The sequence below is a fragment of the Lampetra planeri genome, chromosome 34 (genome assembly GCF_965212315.1).
Source record: "Lampetra planeri chromosome 34, kcLamPlan1.2.h2, whole genome shotgun sequence".
Taxonomy (NCBI): domain Eukaryota; kingdom Metazoa; phylum Chordata; class Hyperoartia; order Petromyzontiformes; family Petromyzontidae; genus Lampetra; species Lampetra planeri.
In genome coordinates this window covers 2,876,569-2,897,876 of record NC_136140.1, presented here as the reverse complement: position 1 = coordinate 2,897,876, position 21,308 = coordinate 2,876,569, and the positions used below count along the sequence as shown (strand labels likewise).

The window sequence follows — 21,308 nt, the reverse complement described above, 5'->3', positions numbered from 1 at the left end:
TCTGGCTCACAATTTAATTCCGAATGCTTGTGTTTGTGCGTCTCTTGCAGTTTTTGCCCAATTTTCTTTTTCCAGTGTCCACGTGTTCAACCGGTGTGTCATAGCATGCAGTGTGCACTGATTAAATGTCACAGAATTCAGTGTGCACTGATTAAATATATGTTATAGAATGCAGTATGCACTGATTAAAAAGATGTCCTCTTTAGGCACTGTGCTTTCATTCTTTTTCATAATCAAATTCATGGCACTGAAAACATGAAATTGTATCAAGTGTGCAAATGGGTATCATGTCACAAGTTAACGGTTGGAAAAATCTGAAACAAAAACTTTTAAATCAAGGGCTTGGAGACTTCACAGGGAATCATGTGCACAATTTGTGGCTTCATTAACTTCCTCAAATTGTTCACAAAGGCTCATTATCGCAGGCGGCAGCTGTGAGAGAAAAAAAAAACCCATCGATGCCACGGTTAAGGGCTCAAAGGGCTGAACTTGGCACTGCACCACAGTGGAAAAAAAAGCCACAACACCATCATGGCAAAGATTAGGAAGTAAAACTTCCATATAAATACAACTTTATAATGGGAGATGATTCCGTGGTGAAATGGTAACCATAGTGGACTTGCATTCCGGAGGTCCCCAGTTTGATCTGCTGGCAATCCTTACATCACCCCCACCTGTGGAGCCAACAATATCAATGGGTAACATCAGCAAGCTGCTTGGCAGGTCGAGTGTGGTGGGGTAAAGTGTGGGCACTCCCACCTCTTCCGAGACATGTGGCCAACGCAGAGTAGGAATCCAAAACAACGTGGCACAGTGTGTTTTTCACGATTCTTAAAATCCATGTCATCTTCTTGGTTCTTTCGGTAAAGTCACGTAGAATGGAAAAAATAAAATAAGAAAAATAAAACATAATAAAATTATTCTCGCGACGTTTCGGCCACAACGCAAGCAGCCGTCCGTTGCGTTGTGGCCGAAACGTCGTGAGAATTATTTTATTATGTTTTCTTTTTATTATTTAATTTTTTTCCATTCTACGTGACTTTACCGAAAGAACCAAGAAGATGAATCCCTGCAGTCACGAAAGCTTTAAATCGAAATCCATGTCATCGCTTCATAAATGGACAAATCAAACACTTTCCGTGGGTACTCCCCACTTCTTCTGAGACACCTTAACAGCGTGGAAGAGTAGGCAAAATATCCTCCGGAGACGGCTCCCTAGAGCTCCGTGGAGTGGACGTGCTTCTGCCAGCGGGCGTTAAGAGCAAGATTTCGCAGGCACGGCTGCACCTTTACCTTTCACGCGACACCGACGTTAATCCGTTCAACGTGAATATAAAAGCCGCGTTCCAGTTGAGCGCACGTTCGTTGAAAACGCGTTTAAAAATCACTTGCGTCGGTGGGAGCCCACTAAACGAAACAGATGTTTATTGGCGACGGATACACTTAAGATTGATGTTGGCCTCACACTCAAACAACAAGGCACAGCCAGAGCAGGACGGAGTGCTTTTGGAAAGCCGATCCGAAGCTTCGAGAGGCTGAATTCGGATGCCGTTGCCAGCCAAAGGCGAACGGATCGAGGGGGAGTATGGAAAAGAACACGGGCGCAAACAACGACGGCGGAAAGATGACGGCTGGGGAGTTTATTCGATGACATAACGCGTTGGGATATTCATAATGGTACATTACTGCCAAGGCAGCTCACCGTGGCCGGAGACAAACCAATGGATGTTAGTAGTTAACGCACATTGCTGGGTGGTCGTTACGTTACATGTGCGTAAGACTTTTGTTTAACTGTAATAGGTGAACATTTGCAACTTTACTACTGCAGCGGCTAATCAAAAAAATATAAGTAAAAAAATCATAGACATGGCTATATATTTATGTTAATATACACAATAAATGCTTGTATAACGTATTAAATAATACATGCTTAATATTGACTTGAATCGCAACACAAGCAATCGTCATCAGGTGAGGCAGCAGGAGAACTGCTGTCTCACCTGATGATAGCTGCTTGTGTTGCGATCGAAACGTGACTTTACCGAAAGAACCAAAGAATATGTTTAATCAGAATCAGAAAGGGTTTTATTCGCCATGAAAGTTCACACAGACAAGGAATTTACTTTTTTTTATATTAGGCTATGCCCAAGAAGAACGTGTGAATAAACATGTACAATATTATAAACGCTGTGCACAAATAACACGTTGATTACCAACTGATGTGAACCTAGTTGAGTAAAAACTAAAAAAACTGCCACTGGGTTACAAGGTGCTACTTAAGAATTGGCTGTCAGTCTGTGATGGAGGGACAGGGTTGAGAAGGTGGTGGTACGGGGCGATGGGGCAAAAGACAGATTGATGGCTCTTTCATTCCACAAAGGTGACTGCAACGAAATCGGCTGAGGGCTTACATCCCTGAAGGCCAAGCCGGGCCATCTCCAAACCCAAAACACATTAAACCCACTGACAGATGAGGCCAGCTCCCATTGAGTCGGCATGGCTCTCATCTCTCAACAAACGGTGGGGAAGGGGGCGATGCAGAAATTACGGAGATGCTGGTCGCGAAATAAATAAATATCCGCGCACACCTGATGCACGTGCGCGCACCCCGACGCGCTGGAACGGGGAACGCAAAACCGCCGTGCGGCGTGATTCTCTCCCGAACGGGTTAACAGCTCCCGCCGTGACGGTACCGGCCAGACCGCGCGGGCGCCTAGCGCCGTGCCAACAGAGCCGTCAGTCGGCAACGGACTTAATCTCCCGCCGAATTAAGCAGGGCGATAAGCGGCCCAGTGAAATTAAAGTGTGCGTCAGCAGCAGAGTGTTCACAAGGGCGATTGGGTGTCGTGGAAAATGTAATGTTATTAAACCGCTTGTGTTTTCTTGTAGAAGTAGTAGTTCGGTTCGGTTATCGCTCTTCGAGTTATTAAAGTACGTGCAGGAACACGATGAGATACGCGGTTTGTTTCTTTTTCAAATACCACAGCGAAGAATATTTTACATTGATCACGTTGTTGGGTTTTTTGTGCAATGTGGGTAATTTTTTTATGATTTTGGCTACGGCAGCAGTGCACAATGTACTACACTCTTGGGGAGACTGTTACAGAGTTTTTTATGGCCATTTCACAGGTGATTACATGATTAGGCAATGCTCTGCATGAATATATCGCGAGTCAAATCACCCCTGTCTTTTGTGGATGGACGATCAAGTGAGTGAAACAAACCAAATATTATAACCCGATCAGACGCAGGTACATTTATAACCACAACATGCACACATCTCATTTTGTTAAAGAGCCATAAACCAGTCATGGAAATTCGGACAAGTATGCCCATACGACTACTACTGCTGACATCTCCTCAAAGTAGTATCCATTTTACTGGCCTGAGACAACACACACGGGGGTTTTCTCCAGGTGCTCCAGTTACCTCAAACAAGTAAACACTCGTTAATTGGCCGATAACACCTTGATATATAAAGGACTGCAGATCTTGGGTGGGAATTTGGCTCACCGCCCGGCTGCTTTCCACACTTGCGTGTCGTTCCCCATGCCTCTGAGTCGTTCTCGCTCTTTGAGTGAGTGAATATTGTCCTCGTTACAAGTTTAAAGTACCGTTTCTTTTTTTCTAAACCCCAACCAGGATCACAACCCACAACACCGCTTACTCCGACGCTTGAGAAGAACTGAACTCAAAAAGGTGAAAATATCAAAGAAGGCTGTGTTGAAATAATTCACCTGAAATGAGGAGCCACATTCTGAAAAGAATAATAACAAACCGTCCGAATTTGTCTTCTTGGTTCTTTCGGTAAAGTCACGTAGAAGGGAAATAATTAAATAATAATAATAAAACATAATAAAATTATTCTCACGATGTTTCGGCCACAAACGCAAGCAGCCGTCCTTCTTCACCTGAGGACGGCTGCTTGCTGTCACGAAAGCTTTAAATCGTCCGAATTTGATTCGTGAACGAGCGAGCGACAAGAGCACGCGGAGCGAATCGCGGAGCGGGTAACGCGAACGAATCCCGTGCACCACTGCTGCCCTTCAGCTGCGTCGCTGCTCCGAGCCAACGGAGGAGAGCAGCTCAAGTCTGCTGAGGCGTGAAGCCAAAATGTTAATCAAACGTCCGGGCCTGTACAGCTCAGCGGGAAACTCTTTGTTGACACTTGCCTCCCTCCCCCCCCCCCAGCCACTGGAACAAAAGAAAAATTAGCTGCAGCGCGGCCGCTAATTAAAGAAAAAAAGTATTTTGCTTTCCGCGGCAGCCTTGTTTTTTTTTAACAACGCAGCTCCCCTTTTTTCCGACAGGGTTAGAGAACTGGTTCAAAGGTCAATAGCACGTTAATATGGCTGGCCCATTGAGATTATCATCAGCCGCCTCTTGAACTCCGGCTGAAATGGCCGGCATGTCGGTAACCAATTCCTTCGCTGTGGCAACAAATAATTCTTGGAATGCAAAGAAAATGGACCTGCGGTGAAAAAGGGAGACACGAGACAACCGACATATTTGGCAAAAATAAATAAAGAGGATAATTTTACCACAGTGAAATGCTACAGAAACTATTTGGCTTCTCTTTTTATATTTACCCAACTTAAAATTCTTGTTAAAGTGCCGATTAAAGGGCTAAAAATAAGATAATGGATTCTCGGGAGCGTGTTACTGGTGAAAAATTGGCGACAAGCCCGTGGAATATTTCATTATTTCGTCTCTAAATGGATACATGAAACGGTGCTTGGTATGAGTTCCGCTTATCGCTGCAGGGAGAAAGTCATGATGTCTCGACAGCCAATCATCTTTAAAAACATTTTTTTTAATCTAACGACGGACCAAAATCATGTGACAACAACACTCGTATCTGCCAGCAACACTTCATAAATACGACTATGCTTTACCATGAAGCAGGAAAAAATAGAATGTTAGCATTTTATATATTAATTTACCAGCCATCTGTCAACTACTGATGTATGTACGTTGAACTTCTTTCGTACCGTGCATAGCCAACCGTACTAATCGGAGGTGATGGGCTACGGTCTCCCCGCATCATATCGGTCAGAGGGATTGTTTGACCATACTTCACCGTGCTGGTCAGTGCAGGTTGGGGAAGGGCCAAACCAACGCCACCACCCAGAACAGTTCAGATATCACTCACTAAACTTTCATTGTATTACAAATGTATAGTCACAAGTAGACATGTAATGATGCATATATTCACGGTTATCTGTTCTTAGGCTAAACGATGCATTAATAATAATGATGCAATTTGTAACACGGGCAGTATTTCAAAGAGATAAATGACCGTGACTGAGGCGTGGAGCCAAGATCAGTGTCGCTTGAGAGCCGGGGCGAAACAGGTTGGGGCTGTGGGGGGGGGGGGGCCTTTAAGTCTCTCTCGAAAGTCGGCGTAGATTGACCCCCGTGAACGTGCAGCGGCGGGCACGCGGGGCGGCGTTCCAGACGGAGAAACTTCAAATCAGAGCGAGCCGGTAGCTTTACCGCCGTTTATTTCGCCATTTAAATAACGGGCGGCGTCCGCGAACCGGCGGGCATTTAACCCGCACGCACTTGCCGGTGGGGTTCCGGCAAAACTCTCAACGCCCGTGGCACGGCCGCTGCCTTCACTCGACGTGGCTCACCAAGAAGCCGCGGCGCACACCCGGCGACCCTGAATGCGCTCGGGACAATCGAGCAGGACGTTCCCGTGGCAGGGGGGAGCTGGTGCGAGGGGCGGCCCGGCCGCTGTGTCGAGTGCCCGGGGTGTGCGTGCATGCGCGCTCTGCCTCGTAGAATTGTGCCAAGCGAGGGTAAAATGCACGGGGCGCTTATACGGAGGTGGTGGTGGTGGTGGGGGTTCGTTTTGCCATCCCAGGAGATCGCCGCGAAGGTTTCGCCGAACCAAAATGCCAACGCGCAGTTCGCGAACGAGCGCGCTGCCAAATACCGAGAAGACAATGCGGCGCAAAATAAACACGAGTGGAAAATTATAGCGGTTATTAGGCGGAGCGCGCGTAAGTTCCGTATTTGTGTTTAGTCTGGCCGGTGTGTCGCATTAAACAAAAATACGAACACCTGCTCTCCCCTGCTCCCTTGCTAGCTCATCAAGCACTGAAATTTGCCTCACCAACTGCCCAATTTTGGCCTTGAGTACTTTGTATCTAAACGTATTAAAAGTACAAAATGCCTCCTCGTTTATTTTTGCGAAGCCTCGTTCTTTTGGGAAATATTTACGGAAACAAACACCGAGGTTCCTAAACCAAAAGCCATCCACACAACTGCAATGGTACACATTTTTAAAAAAGCTGTGTGACTTTTCCCTGCGCACTGCTGCGTAAAAGGACTTTAAACATCCACTGCTCAGTAACATGATGTGAAAAAGCACGCAGATTCAAGATATGCGAAGCGCTAAACGATTTCATCCTGCATATAGCACACGGAAAATACTTTAGCGTGATTACCGCACGCATAACACGCACAGCTATTCCCAGAACATTGTTTAATTTTAATTTGATGGCAGGCATCGTTTTGTTCACTTGCATATCCAAGCCAGACAGACTACCTACAGCTAATATACAGTTGGCAGCAATAAAAGTCTTTGTCAAACAGGACCTGTGATGAATTAAGTCAGGCTTACCAAATTATGCCTTTCACTAACTGCCAGTTTAACTTTGCGACCCATACCATGTGACCACAGGCGGCTTGAGCGAGGTGCCACAAAGCAAACTAAAAATGGGCCACACTTTGAGTGCGCTAAATCTATAAACAAAACAACCCAGCATGCTGCATTTGGCCTTTCCAACTCAAGAGTATATAACAACAACGCATGACCAACTGCTGATGTTATTCAGAATTGGCAAGATGTATTAGGGATGCAAACACGTGCAAAATGTTTTTTTGTGGGTAATGTGTAGGGCTCTATACAATGGGAGATAATAAAAAAAAAACTTAACGGAGGCAATAGTCGGTTGAGAAACTTGCCCAGAGTTTCGAAGTGATATCAAAGCAACTACAGGACCAGTGTGCAATCCATTACTGGCTGTCTGTAGCTAGAAATACATTTCCCGTGTGTGACAACCATCGTTGCGCCGCTCTATGTCCAGCACTGCTATAAAAGACGAATTTCAGTGGGGCGTTTGCGCATGAGACGAATTCAGATTTACTCCGATGAGGGCAAGCAATCAAGGTGATTTCAAGACACTGAATTAACCTTCGACGCAGAAACGTTCAAATGCGAATTTACGGCATGGGCGAATGCAAAAAATACGAGCAATTACGTTCATTTACCAGATGTAACGCAACGGGCATGTTGCCTATCAAAAGGGAGTCAATTGAATTAACAAGACAGAAAGAGGCGGAAAAAAAAAAAACTCGGATATATTCAATAAGCACATTAATCTAAAATAATGGCAGGCACACTTAAAAAAACACATTACAATTTCATGTCGGACTCGCTGGGGACTGAGGCACGGGCGGATGTGTGAAAAGATCAGATATGGTGTCGAACGTCCATAGAAAACGATATTTACACAGTGCACACACACACACATACTGCACCGGGTGTGGGTGGTTAATTGGTCACGGTTGATAAGCGACGACGGGTGGATATCGTGACATTGCACTGCACGTATGCAATGTCATCCGCGTGCAGACATGTAACGGTATCTCTAGGGCAAGAATTCATACCAGGCGAGGAATACGATCGGCCTCTCATCCGGAAAGTCTCTCCGCATGAGATCGTGAGGAGGCTTGGGACCAAATGACATCTACTTTGGACCCAAGTAGTCCTACAAATGCTCCCGCTCGGTTCATCAAACATATGAACACCCTTTTTGGCCGTGCACAGATGTTCAATATATTTAGCCGTGTCGGACTTGATCTGATCCGTCGAAGCCCTCTAAACACAATCAATATTGTTGCGATATAAGACAATTGTGTTGGTGATCGGTAAACGTTGGTTGTGGAAATCAGAATTCATGCTCTAAATGGTTTAAACAACCATTGGAAACGATTATAGGATTTGTGTTTTGTTCCAAAGTGGGGAGCAGTATCTCCAAATCGTTTTTTTCAGATTTGGCCACTGGGCTAATGATTCAATACTATAACCACGTGGCCAGCAGCGTTTAGTCCGATCTTGGAAGTCTGTGTTCTGGGCCTTCCAATGTCAGTACCACTTGTCGATTCTGTACAATAACTTAACGGGCAATTTCATCTGACATGAATCCGTGTCTATTTACATACCAGTACAAGCAAAACCCAAATATATATTATGATTTTTTTGTGGAATTTAATTTATCCGAGCCAACTGCCTATACAGGACCTTGATTTTTTATATATTAATCATTTATGTTAATACAGCATTTTCATTTTTATTCTGTGGCGTGTTGATATTTTGCTGTAATTTATATTTGCTATGTTGCTGCTGCTGCTTTTGTCAATCTGGTGGCCCAGGCCCATCTTGCGAATGCAGCTATCCCCGAACTATCTGTTCACTGATTAAACAAAATGACGTGCGAACCTCAAAACTCGGGTCTCACCACACCATGAGAATCGAAGGAACAAAGTCCACCAGAGTTTAACATTTGGCATGAAAAAAATCGTTAAATATATAATTATTTAGTGACAGCTCGAGAACATCTGCATGCATCTATGCCAGAGGTGGGGAATGTTCAGACCGCGGGCCGTATAAGGCCCGCGAAATCATTTGGGTCTGGCCCTGCCAAGGCAACCGCAGGCGGGACTTGAAATTCAATAAATCTAGGAGCAAACCTGGAAAAGCAGTTGTGAGTAGCGACATCATCAATAGTCAGCTAACATCACACGCCTCGCCAAAGAGAAGCAGTTCCAGCCATCGCATTAGGGGTGAGTTAATTAAATGTTTGACCAAATATAACAGGCTAGTTGTTAAGTTGATAATTTTGTATGGCCCGGGAATGATGTTATAAATATACAAATGGCCCTTGGCAGATAAAAGGTTCCCCACCCCTGCTCTATACGAAGGGAGGTGAGCAACTGCAAATGGTCTCACAAAGCGAATTACTTTCTCCCAGATTAGTAGAATGGAATGTTTCTCTCTATCTCCGGTGTGGGACTGTTCCCTGGACAGGAGTGCCGGGTCCATCCCTGCTTGAACACAAACTGCTAAAGGCAGGACGGCGCAGGTTATTTTACGTGCGTATATGTTTTCCACGCCTACATGTTTTACACGCCCGTACGTATTTGCTGAATGTTACGTGACTCCATCTCTTTGTGATTCCGTACTGTGATCATTTCCATAAAGTGACGTGACAGTAACCTTTACTATCGCTGTATGTCACGTTTGATAAATTAAATTATACATTAAAAAAAGTCGCCAATGTGAAATTGCTGAATAATAAACACTCACCAGCTCGCCTTTAAGCAGATGTTTGCCAATATCATCCGTCTTGACGCTTTGGCTTGCTCCAAATCGTTGGGGCCCATAATAGTTGATAAATCCATGCTCCTAAATGCACAACCGTACGAGTAAAAATATACTTAATTTTCATTCCGTGGTTTTATATTTATCAGTTTCAATGCATCATCCAACCTCCAGGTAGCTGCCATGTTGAATGCTTAAACACGCGTAAAAATGGGCAGTTCAGAAAGTCGGTTACTGGATTATCTATTTGATATTTTAGTCTATTCCCCTTGTGCGAGTGGGATTACTCTGGGCAAACCAGTTTGTTCCCACTTCCAAACATAATTATCAACGATGAGCGTGTTACCATTCAGGCTTTGCGATTCAACTCTACAATAAATAATGGTGCATGTCTAATCTCATGGCTGCATAGCTTTAGAGTTTATGCGAACCAATTAAGCGCAACACATACAAATCAAGAGCAAATTGTACTTATGCCCACAATTTAACACGTACATCGTAAACTTCGGAAAACATTTTCATCTAATGAACCATTGCACCATTACATATCTACTCAATAAAAACAAATTATCCGTGTGAAAATCTTGAGACTCAGCAAGGCTTCCATAACATTTTCTTGTTGCAAAGAATCTCTGTATCAGTAAATAAAAGTCTACGTGTTATATGTTTGCCAATGACCGAATCACCGACTGTACATCTGTGAAAAATAACTTAATAGCTCAATGGATTCCTCCAGTCTAAATAAACATCATGATTTTGGAAGCTACGCAAGATTTATCGGAATCAAAATATTTATTGATACTGGAAGAATCCGATGAGCTGTAAGGCTATTTTTCACACACGTTACATAGCGACGGGTAAAAACGTGAAAGCCCGGACAGCGCCTGTATTGGTGACAACCACGCGCAAAGCACAGCTGCGGTAGGCTTTGCGGGAATCGAGGGCCGTGCAGTAATATCCATTGCTCTTCTACACTTCTCACCACCTTCACCAAATCCGTACGCACCAGCGTGGGTGACATTCGGTCAAATATCCTTCACAGCCCCGCAAGGTAGTGGCTGGCTGGGCCCTCAACCCGGCAGTGCATTGACAAAACGGGCTGCAGATGCGTGAGCGTCATTTTATCAGCGTGTCCATCCAGTGCTCGGCGAGCTGCATTGGCTTCCGGTTGCTGAACGGATTATATGATAAGGTCGCACTCAGTGCACACACAAAGTGCTTGCCACAAATGAATGACATTACCTTGCTGATCTCATCAAGGAGCATAAACCATCCTCGCAGCGGTTTTTGATTAGCCATCAAAACAAAGATGGTCACCGCATCGCACGCTTTCAGATGCAACTTCTGCGGCCGTCTGGAACGCTCAACCTTCTGATTTTAGGAAGCCACTGGAGCTATGCACTTTTAAATCCATATTGAAAACTAATTTCTTTAAAACTGCTTTTTGCGTTTTAGTTTGGTGTCCGTCACCCGCACCTCCGATTTGCACGGTTGGCTACGTACGGTGCGAAAGAAGTTCAACATCCATACATACATACAGACTTTTCATTCTTCTCATCCCACCTCGTGCAATACGTTTGTGGGCCAGGTCGCTTCTGACGAATACGTTAATATCTCAGTGAGCTTTACCCGGTAAGGTAATTTAAAAAAGTTTGTATTTGTATATTTTTAAAGTGCTTTATTTACACGCGACGTGCGGCAGCGGCGACGTGCCGGACACTCACCGCGACGCCGCGCACGCTTCGCTCGACGCAGTCCCGCACGGCAGCGTCGTCCGGCTGTGGAGTTGCTGTGGGCGCCCCGACGCCTCTGAGCGTCACGCGGAAATGGTTCCCCCACAGCTCGCCGAGTCGCAGCGGGCGGGCTGCTCGCGACGCCGCCGCCACGCGCAGGCCTCTGGCCTCCAGCCTCGCGGCCGCCTCCTGCAACCTGCCGAGGAAAGGGGTCAACTTGACATCGGCACAGCCGTTACTCTCGACGAGACGTTAAATGTCTCGCCCGGTACGCAGGAGGTCGCGGGTTCGACCCTGACGCCTGTGTGTTTGGAGTTTGCACGTTCGCCTCGTGGTGGTCGCGTGGATTATATTCTCCGGGTCCTACGGTTTTTCCCTCCACATTGAGAATCAACGTGCGTTCAGAGTATTTGGCTGCGATACATTTCCGCGTGATCAGCCACTTTTTTGAGCAACCATTTGTGGCCAGGTCACCTCTGAAAAAGAGCCATATTGCTCAGTGGGCCTTACCTGGTAAAATTAAAACAGTTTAGTATTTACGTGACAAACCTAATTAATTGGCTGTGTCGGGTGGTGGCGGGTTTAACGATACATTTATATTCACGCGATCTAACCCAAAAAAAACCTATATTATAAGTTTAGTATATAGTTTTAGTTTAGACTTAGTAGCTAAAGGTGCAACCCTGCAAGCAGTTTCCCGTGCCACGAGAGGGAGCCTTAGAGAGCCCCTGCAGATGGTATTTGCCCTCCTCTTCTCGTACCCACACTTTAGCCCACCGCGCGAGACCCGCTGAACACACTGGGTGCAGGCGCAACCCATCGATTCTGCTGGCTTTAACAGAGATGGGCAGGCAGGGGTGATTTTTACAAACGTGCACCGTCGTTTGAAAACTGCCGCGCCGGCGCATGGAGTGGAACGGGCGACCTCTGGGGCGTGAGTCCAGGAGCGCCGCAGGAGGTCGCGTCGCCAGCGTGAGTAAAACCGAAACCACATTTGACAAATGGGAAAAAATAACCAGGCCTGCGATCGTATAGCAATGTCTATTTTTTATGGAATCTGACTAAAAAAATTGGTGAAATCAAATGTTCCTTCCATGGTAGGATATATGACACGCGCATGTATGTTGGACTTCTTTCACACCATACATCGCCAACCGTGTTCATTGGAGGTGCGGGAGGAAAGACAATACACTGAACACAAAAAAAGCAGTTCTAAAGAAATTTGTTTTCAACGTGATACAATTTGAAACGTGTAACGTGGCAGTAACATTTGCCGTAAAGAAGTATCTGGTTCCATGTTCAGTGACTGACGCTGAAACGCTGAGCTAATCCCACGTGACCCAGGAGATTATCGTTCGTGAACAATAAAAACTATAACATCATATTGTACAGCCTTTTGTCTGAATGCCTCCCCCATTCCGTGTCGTTCACGGGGGCTGTTTGACCATACTTCACCGTGCAGGTGAGCGCAGGTTGGTGCATCCGTGGACACTCCGGGTACTGGGTTCACAGCACAGCGTACAAACCATTACGCCCAGGGCTCTACCCCCCTTCTGAATACTACAATATAAATGCAGGAGCCATGTATGGAAAAAGCTGAACAAGTAATCAATGATTACTGTAAATTCATTGCACAATCTAAATACATTCAACTTCAGGTACGATATGCAAAATATGATCAATTACATGACCGCGTGTTTGCATTAACTACACGTGCTTGTGGCAAATCATGCAAACAAACATGATTTGGTAATCATGTTTGTTTGCATTGTCTTTAAAACTGATTGGTCTACACCAGAGAGAGCAGCATTTATGGCCTTGTATCACCACAAAGAACTGCTTCACCCGAGCTATCAATACTTTGATATTTGCATTGTATTTGTGCTGATCGCCGTTTGGCATTCTCTTATCATCATATTGATACCGACATAAAGGTTCCCATAGATATAAGTGGTTACTGTGTGTACTTATTGGAGGCTGTGCTCATTAACCAATTTGGATTCTATCTACATCGAAAATACTCTAGGTATGAAACAGAGTATTTACTCACCGTTAAACACCTAACTCTGTATGGGTTAATGCGCATCAAGTAAAAGGCTGTCGTATTGCTCCATCTAGTGTCGACTGCCGTACACAATTTCTGAGCTGGTGCGTGAAACGGTCACTTGGGATTTGTTGCACGTTTTATTTCGGGCGTCAAACGATTTTGCCCCCAGACCATGAACGGATGGTCGCACAGAAATGAAACCTGTCACGTGTGTGGCGGAGGTTTTTTGAAACATTTGCATAGAACTTAAAGTACGGTGTCGAGATGTTAACTACCTCGCCTGGTAGACAGGGGGTCGTGGGTTCAATCCTGACCCTGATGCCCGTGGTCGCGTGGATTATTTTCCAGGTCCTCCGGTTTTTCCCTCCGCATTTATAAACATGCACTCAAGAGTACTTGGCTGCTATAAATGTCCACGTGATAAGCCACTTCGTTGTGGCCAGGCTGCTTCTGAAAAAGAGCTGTTTATCTCAGTGGGCCTTACCTGGTTAAATAAAAATATTTAAATTTTATAGTTTTTTTTTAAGTATGTCTCTCTGTCCCTTGGACTGGTGGTTACAGTGGTTATTCACCCACACAACACTCTGAACCCACCGAACCCGAGTTTGTTATCTGACAAAGGCTGACATCCGTGACAAGCGACATCTGAGCCGGTCCCGAGTCCCCATGGTTCACCAACTAGCAATGACCAGCGTGGTGAAGTATAGTTGTGCACCACTCACCAAGATGGCAGGCAAGGCCATCGTTCAGCAATGGATCGACAAATTACATCCGTTCCCCACGTCACTTTGTGCCGACAATCCGATACCATTTGATACTGGACAGCACTGAAGTCCCGAGGCCAAATGAGATTAGGAACTAACGAAGAGGCTCTTAACCCTTTCCTATTCCGATGATGTACGCGTACGAAGAAAAAAACTTTATCGGTATAACTTCAGGTCGGACCACGTACCGAGGCTCCCACAAGGCCATGCGGGAGGGCGTGGCACAGTTTTGCGCCAGCTGTCGTAGAGTGTGGTCGTGTCGCTACGGTTCTCTGCGGTGAGTACGATGTCTTTATAACAACGGCGCTACGCCTCTCTAAATAAAATTAGCGCTAACCGCTTGCGCGTTCCGAGATTCAGCGGTGAACGAAAGCCACCCACCAACTTGCAGACGTCTCAGAACGAGAAAGGGTTAACATGGTAAAACCATGTTTCAGAGACAAAATCCCACAACTTGCACACCCATGCCATGAGGAGGAAACTCACCCAACTTACCCGGGACACGACGTGCGACACTGGCAGGCAAACTACGTTACGAACGGAATTAATCCTTCGCTGGGTTTCTCCGACGAGGGACCAAATCCTTCAAGGTCAGGGGGGGCAATGTTTTTGCCTCCTCCTGGAATGAACAGCCCACGTAACGATTCACCCCACAGCGATTCAATGTCACGATCCTGGTTCATGACTGAATTTAAAATAAACATGTTTCGTCTCGTTTATGTTTGTTTCGTGTTTGTTCCGTTCCGTCTTGACTGCTGTATTTGCTCCGTCGGCATCGAGGGCTGCACTAATTGGGTACTAGAAGGGATTACTTTCGACCGAGCAACACCGTTTATACGTTCTCACGCTCAGCCAACTTTTGTCTTTTAAACAGTGCCGTGCACACTGTCAACGTACAAAGAGTCCTTGCATGAGCCAAGCTTTCGTGTCAGCTGCTGTGCTGCCCGCCAAAGGAACCTGAAAGCACAATCGGTAAGAACAAGGTTCCTCACCCCCGGCCTATAACTCACATCGGCGTACCTGCTGGGGGTCACTTTTTGAACCACCATCCTCTGGAAGGTGACGGCCTTCTTGTCTTTGGTGCCAGCGTAACTGAAGTCACTCGGGAGGACTCCCAGCTCTGAAGCCAGCATGCTGATCGCTCCCAGTGTCTCCATGTTGGTCTTTTGCAAAGTGAACACTGCAGGGCACATTAACAGTCACAACAGCCCTGTATGTACAAGTATTACAGGACGGACAGACAGACAGGCATGCCGTTAGCTATGCTAACCAACCCGCACTCACCATTATATGGCCAAATAACCCTCACGATGAAAAGACTTTCAGTCTTAAATGACTCATTACCTGGTTGATATAGGACTTGATTGACTAAAGGGGAATAACTTGGTGAACAACATATCTCCGACATAGCGAAAATTACCGTTGACTTTCAAACAGACAAACAGTTTACCGGTGTAGACGCCGCCGTCAATCAAATCCAAGTCCTCGCTCCCCGAGGCCCCGACATCTGCGCCCCTGCGTTTCTTGCTCGGCGCCCTCCCCCCTTTGAACCGAGCCACGATCCTGGTGCAATGCCCTCCACCGCAGCCGCCGCGAGCCTCGGAGAAGCTCTTGGTCTCCAGGACCTTGCCGAAGTGGCGCGTCACGGCGTGGTGCACAGCCGCCCTGCGTGCCCGCTGCGAGTCGGCGAGGAACGTGAACGTGGCGTCCCTTCGCTTGGCGTCGACGAAACGGAAGAAGCCATCGGCCTCCTCCTCCGAAACGAGACCCCGGAATTCCGCGTACACGGGGTCAGCCGTCACCTGCGGCCGAAAAGTGTCTGCTGTCACTGGTAGCGACAGGGGACTCGGTGAACGTGCTACGAATTAATGCCGTCGTTGATTCAGACCACGGGCATTATAAATAACAAATATTTTGATTTAAAGCTTTCGTGACTGTAGGGATTCATCTTCTTGGTTCTTTCGGTAAAGTCACGTAGAATTAAAATTAAAAAATCTTTATTTTTATTATTTTATTATTTCAATTCTACATGACTTTACCGAAAGAACCAAGAAGAATAACAAATATCATCATTAATCGAATCTTGCACATGTTCACTACTGCCATATGTAGAACAATTTTAAAAATGCCAGCCATTTTCAAGGCATCAATATGATGAAGGCATCCACATGCCGTTGTCAGTCAAGGGAGATTTCTGACCATACTTCACCATGCTGGTCAGTGTGGGTTGGATGGGGAGAGAACAGGACCGGTTCTGATATCACTTGTCACCGATGTTCGCTGAAGACGGGAATTGAGCTCAGGCCACTGGGCTCATAGCATAGCATGCTCACGACTGGAGCACACTGGTTCACCCTGCATGGTGTGAGGAACGTCCATACCCCAGGTTCACAATTGTGACAGCCAGGCAGAGAAAGTACTCTGGGAGCTAAAAGAACATTACTTTAAGTAATGTTAATTATCAGGATGTCACAGAGCTTGCACTATTATTTCAAATATAGCACTGTTATGCACTGTGACCCATTTAAGTCAACGCAAATCATAAAAAAAATGATTTTTTTACTGCACGACATTAGCTTGCTGTGAGATGAGTCTTAGATTTGAACCAGTGACCTTTCACATGACTCAAGCACACTGAATAACCAATTTAAATATGCAGAAACGTACAAAAATACAGAAATATCTGAAGTCAGCTAAAATACCGAGCACCAATTTACTCGGCCGATGGACCTGCGCTTCGAGTGCGCTCACCTTAATTTCAGTGCCACTGGTGATCGTCTTGAGGAAGGGAAACCTCTGACGGACCGTGCGATGGACCTCGGCTCTCGTCTCTTTGTCCGGGAAGAGTCCAAGGGAGAGGCCTCCGGCGTCGCTCCTTTCACGCGCGGGCAAGAGCATCATCGCCGCCTCGCGCTCCGCCGCTGCGAAATCTCCCAGCGCCTCGGCCACGTCTTCCGCGAGCACGGAGTTTCGGACGCCCGTCACCTCGCAAGTGGCTTCAAGAGCCGCGTCCGCGTCGGCGTCGTCAAATATCGCGTCCGGGAGGAGCTGCTCGCTGGATTCTGCCACCTCGACCTCCTCCTCCGCAACGCCTTCACCCAGGCGACGCTCCGCAGAAGCCGGGCTCGCCACGGCAGGAAAGTCGCACCGCACCACAATTTCCGCAGGCACGTTAACGCACCGCTCAGGGTCAAGCTTTGGCCGTTTGGCTTCGACTGGTGCACAGGGGAAGGGAGCGTGAGGCGCAAGTCGGCTTGAAGGACCATCGCCCGGTACCAAATGATCGGCGTCCGCTCTGTTGCTGTGCTCATCGATCTCTACGACGATGAAGTCCTCTGGAGACAGCTTGATGGCCCCGCAGAATCCGGGGTGTCTGCCGATGTAATAGTGTCGCTGTGCATCGTCCACACCGCCCTCTTGGTCTTCCTCCATGGCGCCTGCAACCGCCGTGCACTTCTCATCAGAAACAATGAGCACATTAAGGGATGCGTCAACCACCTTTCGTAATAACCACAGGAGAAGAAACATACAGCTCACACACACACACACAGGTATTCAGGATACGTTTTAATGCGGAAACAAAGTATGCCAATACATTAGTCTGGTTACTTATGCAGAAGTGTTTAGGCTAAAATGTATTTAAGTTTTAAGCCCATTAAGGTTGCCTATTACACATTTTTCCTTTCAACGCCAGTGCTACTGACGAACATGTTTGGAGTGTTTTTGCAAATGTTGTGACGTTTAAAATACTCCACGAGTATTAGTCAAACCAAGTGTTAACTACTTAATTCAACACTGCCATTCAAATCCGTCAGTTCATTTCTCATTGAACCTCTCATTAATTTTACTCATACATTTAACTTGAACCCAAAGTCCGATCTTGCACACCAGATACACATTTTACTTCAGCACAGTCCCAAATTAAAGGGCCGTCCATAAATGACGTCACGCGATTTTGGACGATTTTTTACCCCCCCCCCCCTCGTCACACGGCGTCACAAAAAGTCAGACCCCTCTCAAATATGACGTCACAAAGCTCTGCCCTCCCCCCCCAAAAAAAAACATGCTTCAAATCGCTTTAAACTATTGTCATTGTAGTGCGCATTTAATGTGGCGCTGCACTCCGATGTTGTAGAACACATTTATTAAAGTCTATTTAATTAAGTAGAACGTGTTGTCTATATGTATTTAAAGTTGAGCATTTTGATGTGACGTCACATTTCTCACCCCCCCCCCCCTCATCACAAATGTCTGACCCCCTCCCCCCAGGTGCGTGACGTCATTTATGGACGGTCCCTTAAGCCAGCCATCCTAAATGGGAGTCCATTCATTGAAACCTAAGAATTAGGAAATAGCACGTGTTGAAACTCAAGAATCTGAAAGCGCACGCTTGTACGTGCCTTCGATAACTTATTTAAGATCGACTTAGTTTCACCACTAAACGGGCAACTTATAATGGCACCGTCGATCCCACTCTATATAGGGCACAATACAATGTAGATGATTACGCTGACAGCGACGCAGAGCAATGGAGTATGAATACCGTACGATACATAGTTTCAAGATATACTTTGCACTATTCTGCGCCGGTAATGACACGGCCAAGCCTGCTTGGAGGTGGGAAAAAAACCCAACACAACAACAATAACATTGAGAAAGTCTTACGTTGTAAATACGTTTAAAATATCGACAGAATTTTCACGCGGGCGGACAGCACACACACACAGAGAGCGGAGTCCGTGTGCCTCGTGAACCCGGATCAGAATTAAGAAAAACATGTAACGGCCGATCCGATTGGTCCCGCGGAAACAAGTGGGACGTTCGTCTCGGCCAATCACAAGAGCGGAAACATCGCCGAATCTCACGCGAGAGGGCGCTGTTCATTCAGCACCCACACCCACCACCCGATTGTATGAGGCCAAATGATTGACTGAGTTTCAATGGTTTTGATACTCATTACTATATGGACTTCTTTAACAAAAATACTACTGTATTTTGTTTTATTCTAGAAGGTAAGGCCCACTTGAGTTATGTAGCTGGGTTTTTTTTCAAAAGCGACCTGGCCACAAATTATAGTCTAATCAAGTGGAAATTTAAAGTAGCTAAATACTCTAAGGGGCCGTCCATAAATGACGTCACGCACCTAGGGGGGGGGGGGGGGTGGGGTCAGACATTTGTGGCGATGGGTGATGAGGGGGGGGGGGTTTCAGAAATGTGACATCACATCAAAATGCGCAACTTTAAATAAATATCGACAACACGTTCTACTTAATTAAATAGACGCTTTAATAAATGTTTTTTCCTACAACATCAGAGTGCAGCGGCACATTAAATACGCACTACAATGACAATAGTTTAAAGCGATTTGAAGCATGTTTTTGTTTTTGGGGGGTGGGAGGCAGAGCTTTGTGACGTCATATTTGAGGATGGGTCTGACTTTTTGTGATGCCGTGTGACGGTGGGGGGGTAAAAAATCGTCCAAAATTGCGTGACGTCATTTATAGAAGGCCCCTAAACGCGCGTTTCTAAATTTAGAGGGGAAAACCGGAGGACCCAGATACAAATCCACACGACCAGAGACATGCAAACTCCAAATATACAGCAGGCGTCAGGGTCAGGATCAAATCAACAACATCCTGTACACCACATAGTTAATAACTCACTACCGCGGCACCCTATTCGCCCAGGAAAGCCACACTGAGTCCAAAGACTTTCATATTCAAGAGGGTCCTGCATTGAGATGTTTGACCAACAACAATTATTATATTCTTACTGTTTAAGTAATGGGGAGGAAACCAGATAATATTAGGAAAAAAAATTGAAAGTGTGCGAAAGGTAAAGGCACATCCCTGCAATTACATGCTCAGGCTACTGCTTCAGAGAGCCCCTCGAAAGGGTATTTGGCCTACTCTTCCACAGCAGTCAGGCGTCTTGGACAAGGTGGAAGTACTCACAGGAAATGTCAAATTAATATAATATAAGATATTACATATTTTAAGAATCATGACAAGCAGAGTGAACTTTTAGATTTTATCTCTAAAATAAATACTGTTTAAGTGCACAAGACATTCAAAAAAATGGAAACATGCACACCCAGAGATGTTGAAGAAGCGGATGTATTTAAAAATGTTTTGTTTAGTAGGGCAAGAGGGGATGAATGCTAAAAGCCAGAATTATAAGAATGATGTCAACTTGTAACACAGAGTGTTTGCTCTCTCTAGTACAGAGCGACAACTGCGAGACACAAGGAACCACAGACAAACGAGCCAGACAGTGAGCCAATGCAGAATGCCCCACACTCTCTGCAATCCTCCATTTATGAAGATGTTATCAGTCAATTAACGAGTGTTTACATGCGATTATGACATTGAGACGACACATTATGACGATCGTGCAAATGAAGACATATACAGTTATATAAATTACCATACAAGACTCTTGAGACTGGAAATTAATTATTTGGAAATACAATCACCGGATTTTAATTAAACAGTAGAACTAATAGGGATTATTTGAATCATTATTCATTCATAACAGTTGGGTAACATCGTCTTCCAAAACGCAATTGTTTCTCTTCAATGCATCATACTACTGCAATTATATACTGTTATTCACGCGCTTTTCACAGTATGTTCTTGATGATAACTGTAATTGAAAGAATGTCTTATTTCAAACTTAAAATTATTCACCACATCATAGATATATGTATTCCACAAAGCATTAAGTTCTTATATAATTATCCTATTCTCAAGTAACATATTTCTTTTGGAAGAAAATACATTTACATTTGAATTCATCATATCAACATTTCTTCATTTTTTAATCAAATATGGTTAATTGCACTTATCCAAACAAAAGGTGAATTGGAAACCAGGCATATGATGGATACAAATCATAAATCCCTTAAAAACATATCCCACCGAACACCCTTGCTTCTTTCTAATAAATATATAATAGAGGAAATTAGATTATTTCTATTCATATAATCTGAATAATAGAAGGCGGGATGTGTGCAGAGTTGAAGAAAAAAAACAAAGGATGGGGCTGGATAAGGCAAATGTGAGTCCAGAACCTGCCCTTGGGCAGATAACTGAAGATAAAGGAAGTCAGCAATTTCCCATACTTAATATTGGGAACGCAATTAATTTTAGTGTGAAGGAAATCACGTTAGACTTTTAAAAATTTTGCATCTAGAGAGTTGTGTAATCTACGTGGATGTTTCGACCTAGAATCTTGCAAAATATGCATTTTCTCAATGGGCTGTCACCTGGTTTAGAGATCAGCGTTTGTCAATGTTATTAAAGACAAATTGTTATGGTTGGGTTATTAACATTGTGCATTTTGTTATTTTATTGGGCATGACAGTCATA

General features: G+C 45.3%; 1 protein-coding gene across 2 annotated transcripts in view; it reads right to left on the bottom strand.

Moving 5' to 3' along the window:
- PUS7L (pseudouridine synthase 7 like) overlaps positions 1–18,697 on the bottom strand; it is a 32,966-nt gene extending 14,269 nt beyond the window's left edge. The window contains exons 1-6 of one of the 2 annotated variants that reach the window (XM_078610495.1): positions 18,604–18,697; positions 16,690–17,391; positions 15,389–15,740; positions 14,959–15,118; positions 11,119–11,323; positions 9,380–9,478 (exon numbers count right to left, since the gene is read on the bottom strand). In XM_078610495.1, coding sequence (XP_078466621.1) covers positions 9,380–9,478; positions 11,119–11,323; positions 14,959–15,118; positions 15,389–15,740; positions 16,690–17,370 — 1,497 coding nt within the window. In that variant the 5' untranslated portion in view covers positions 17,371–17,391; positions 18,604–18,697. The remainder of the gene's footprint in view (positions 1–9,379; positions 9,479–11,118; positions 11,324–14,958; positions 15,119–15,388; positions 15,741–16,689; positions 17,392–18,603) is intronic. The other variant, XM_078610497.1, reaches the window with a different exon arrangement.
- Positions 18,698–21,308: the final 2,611 nt, after the last annotated feature.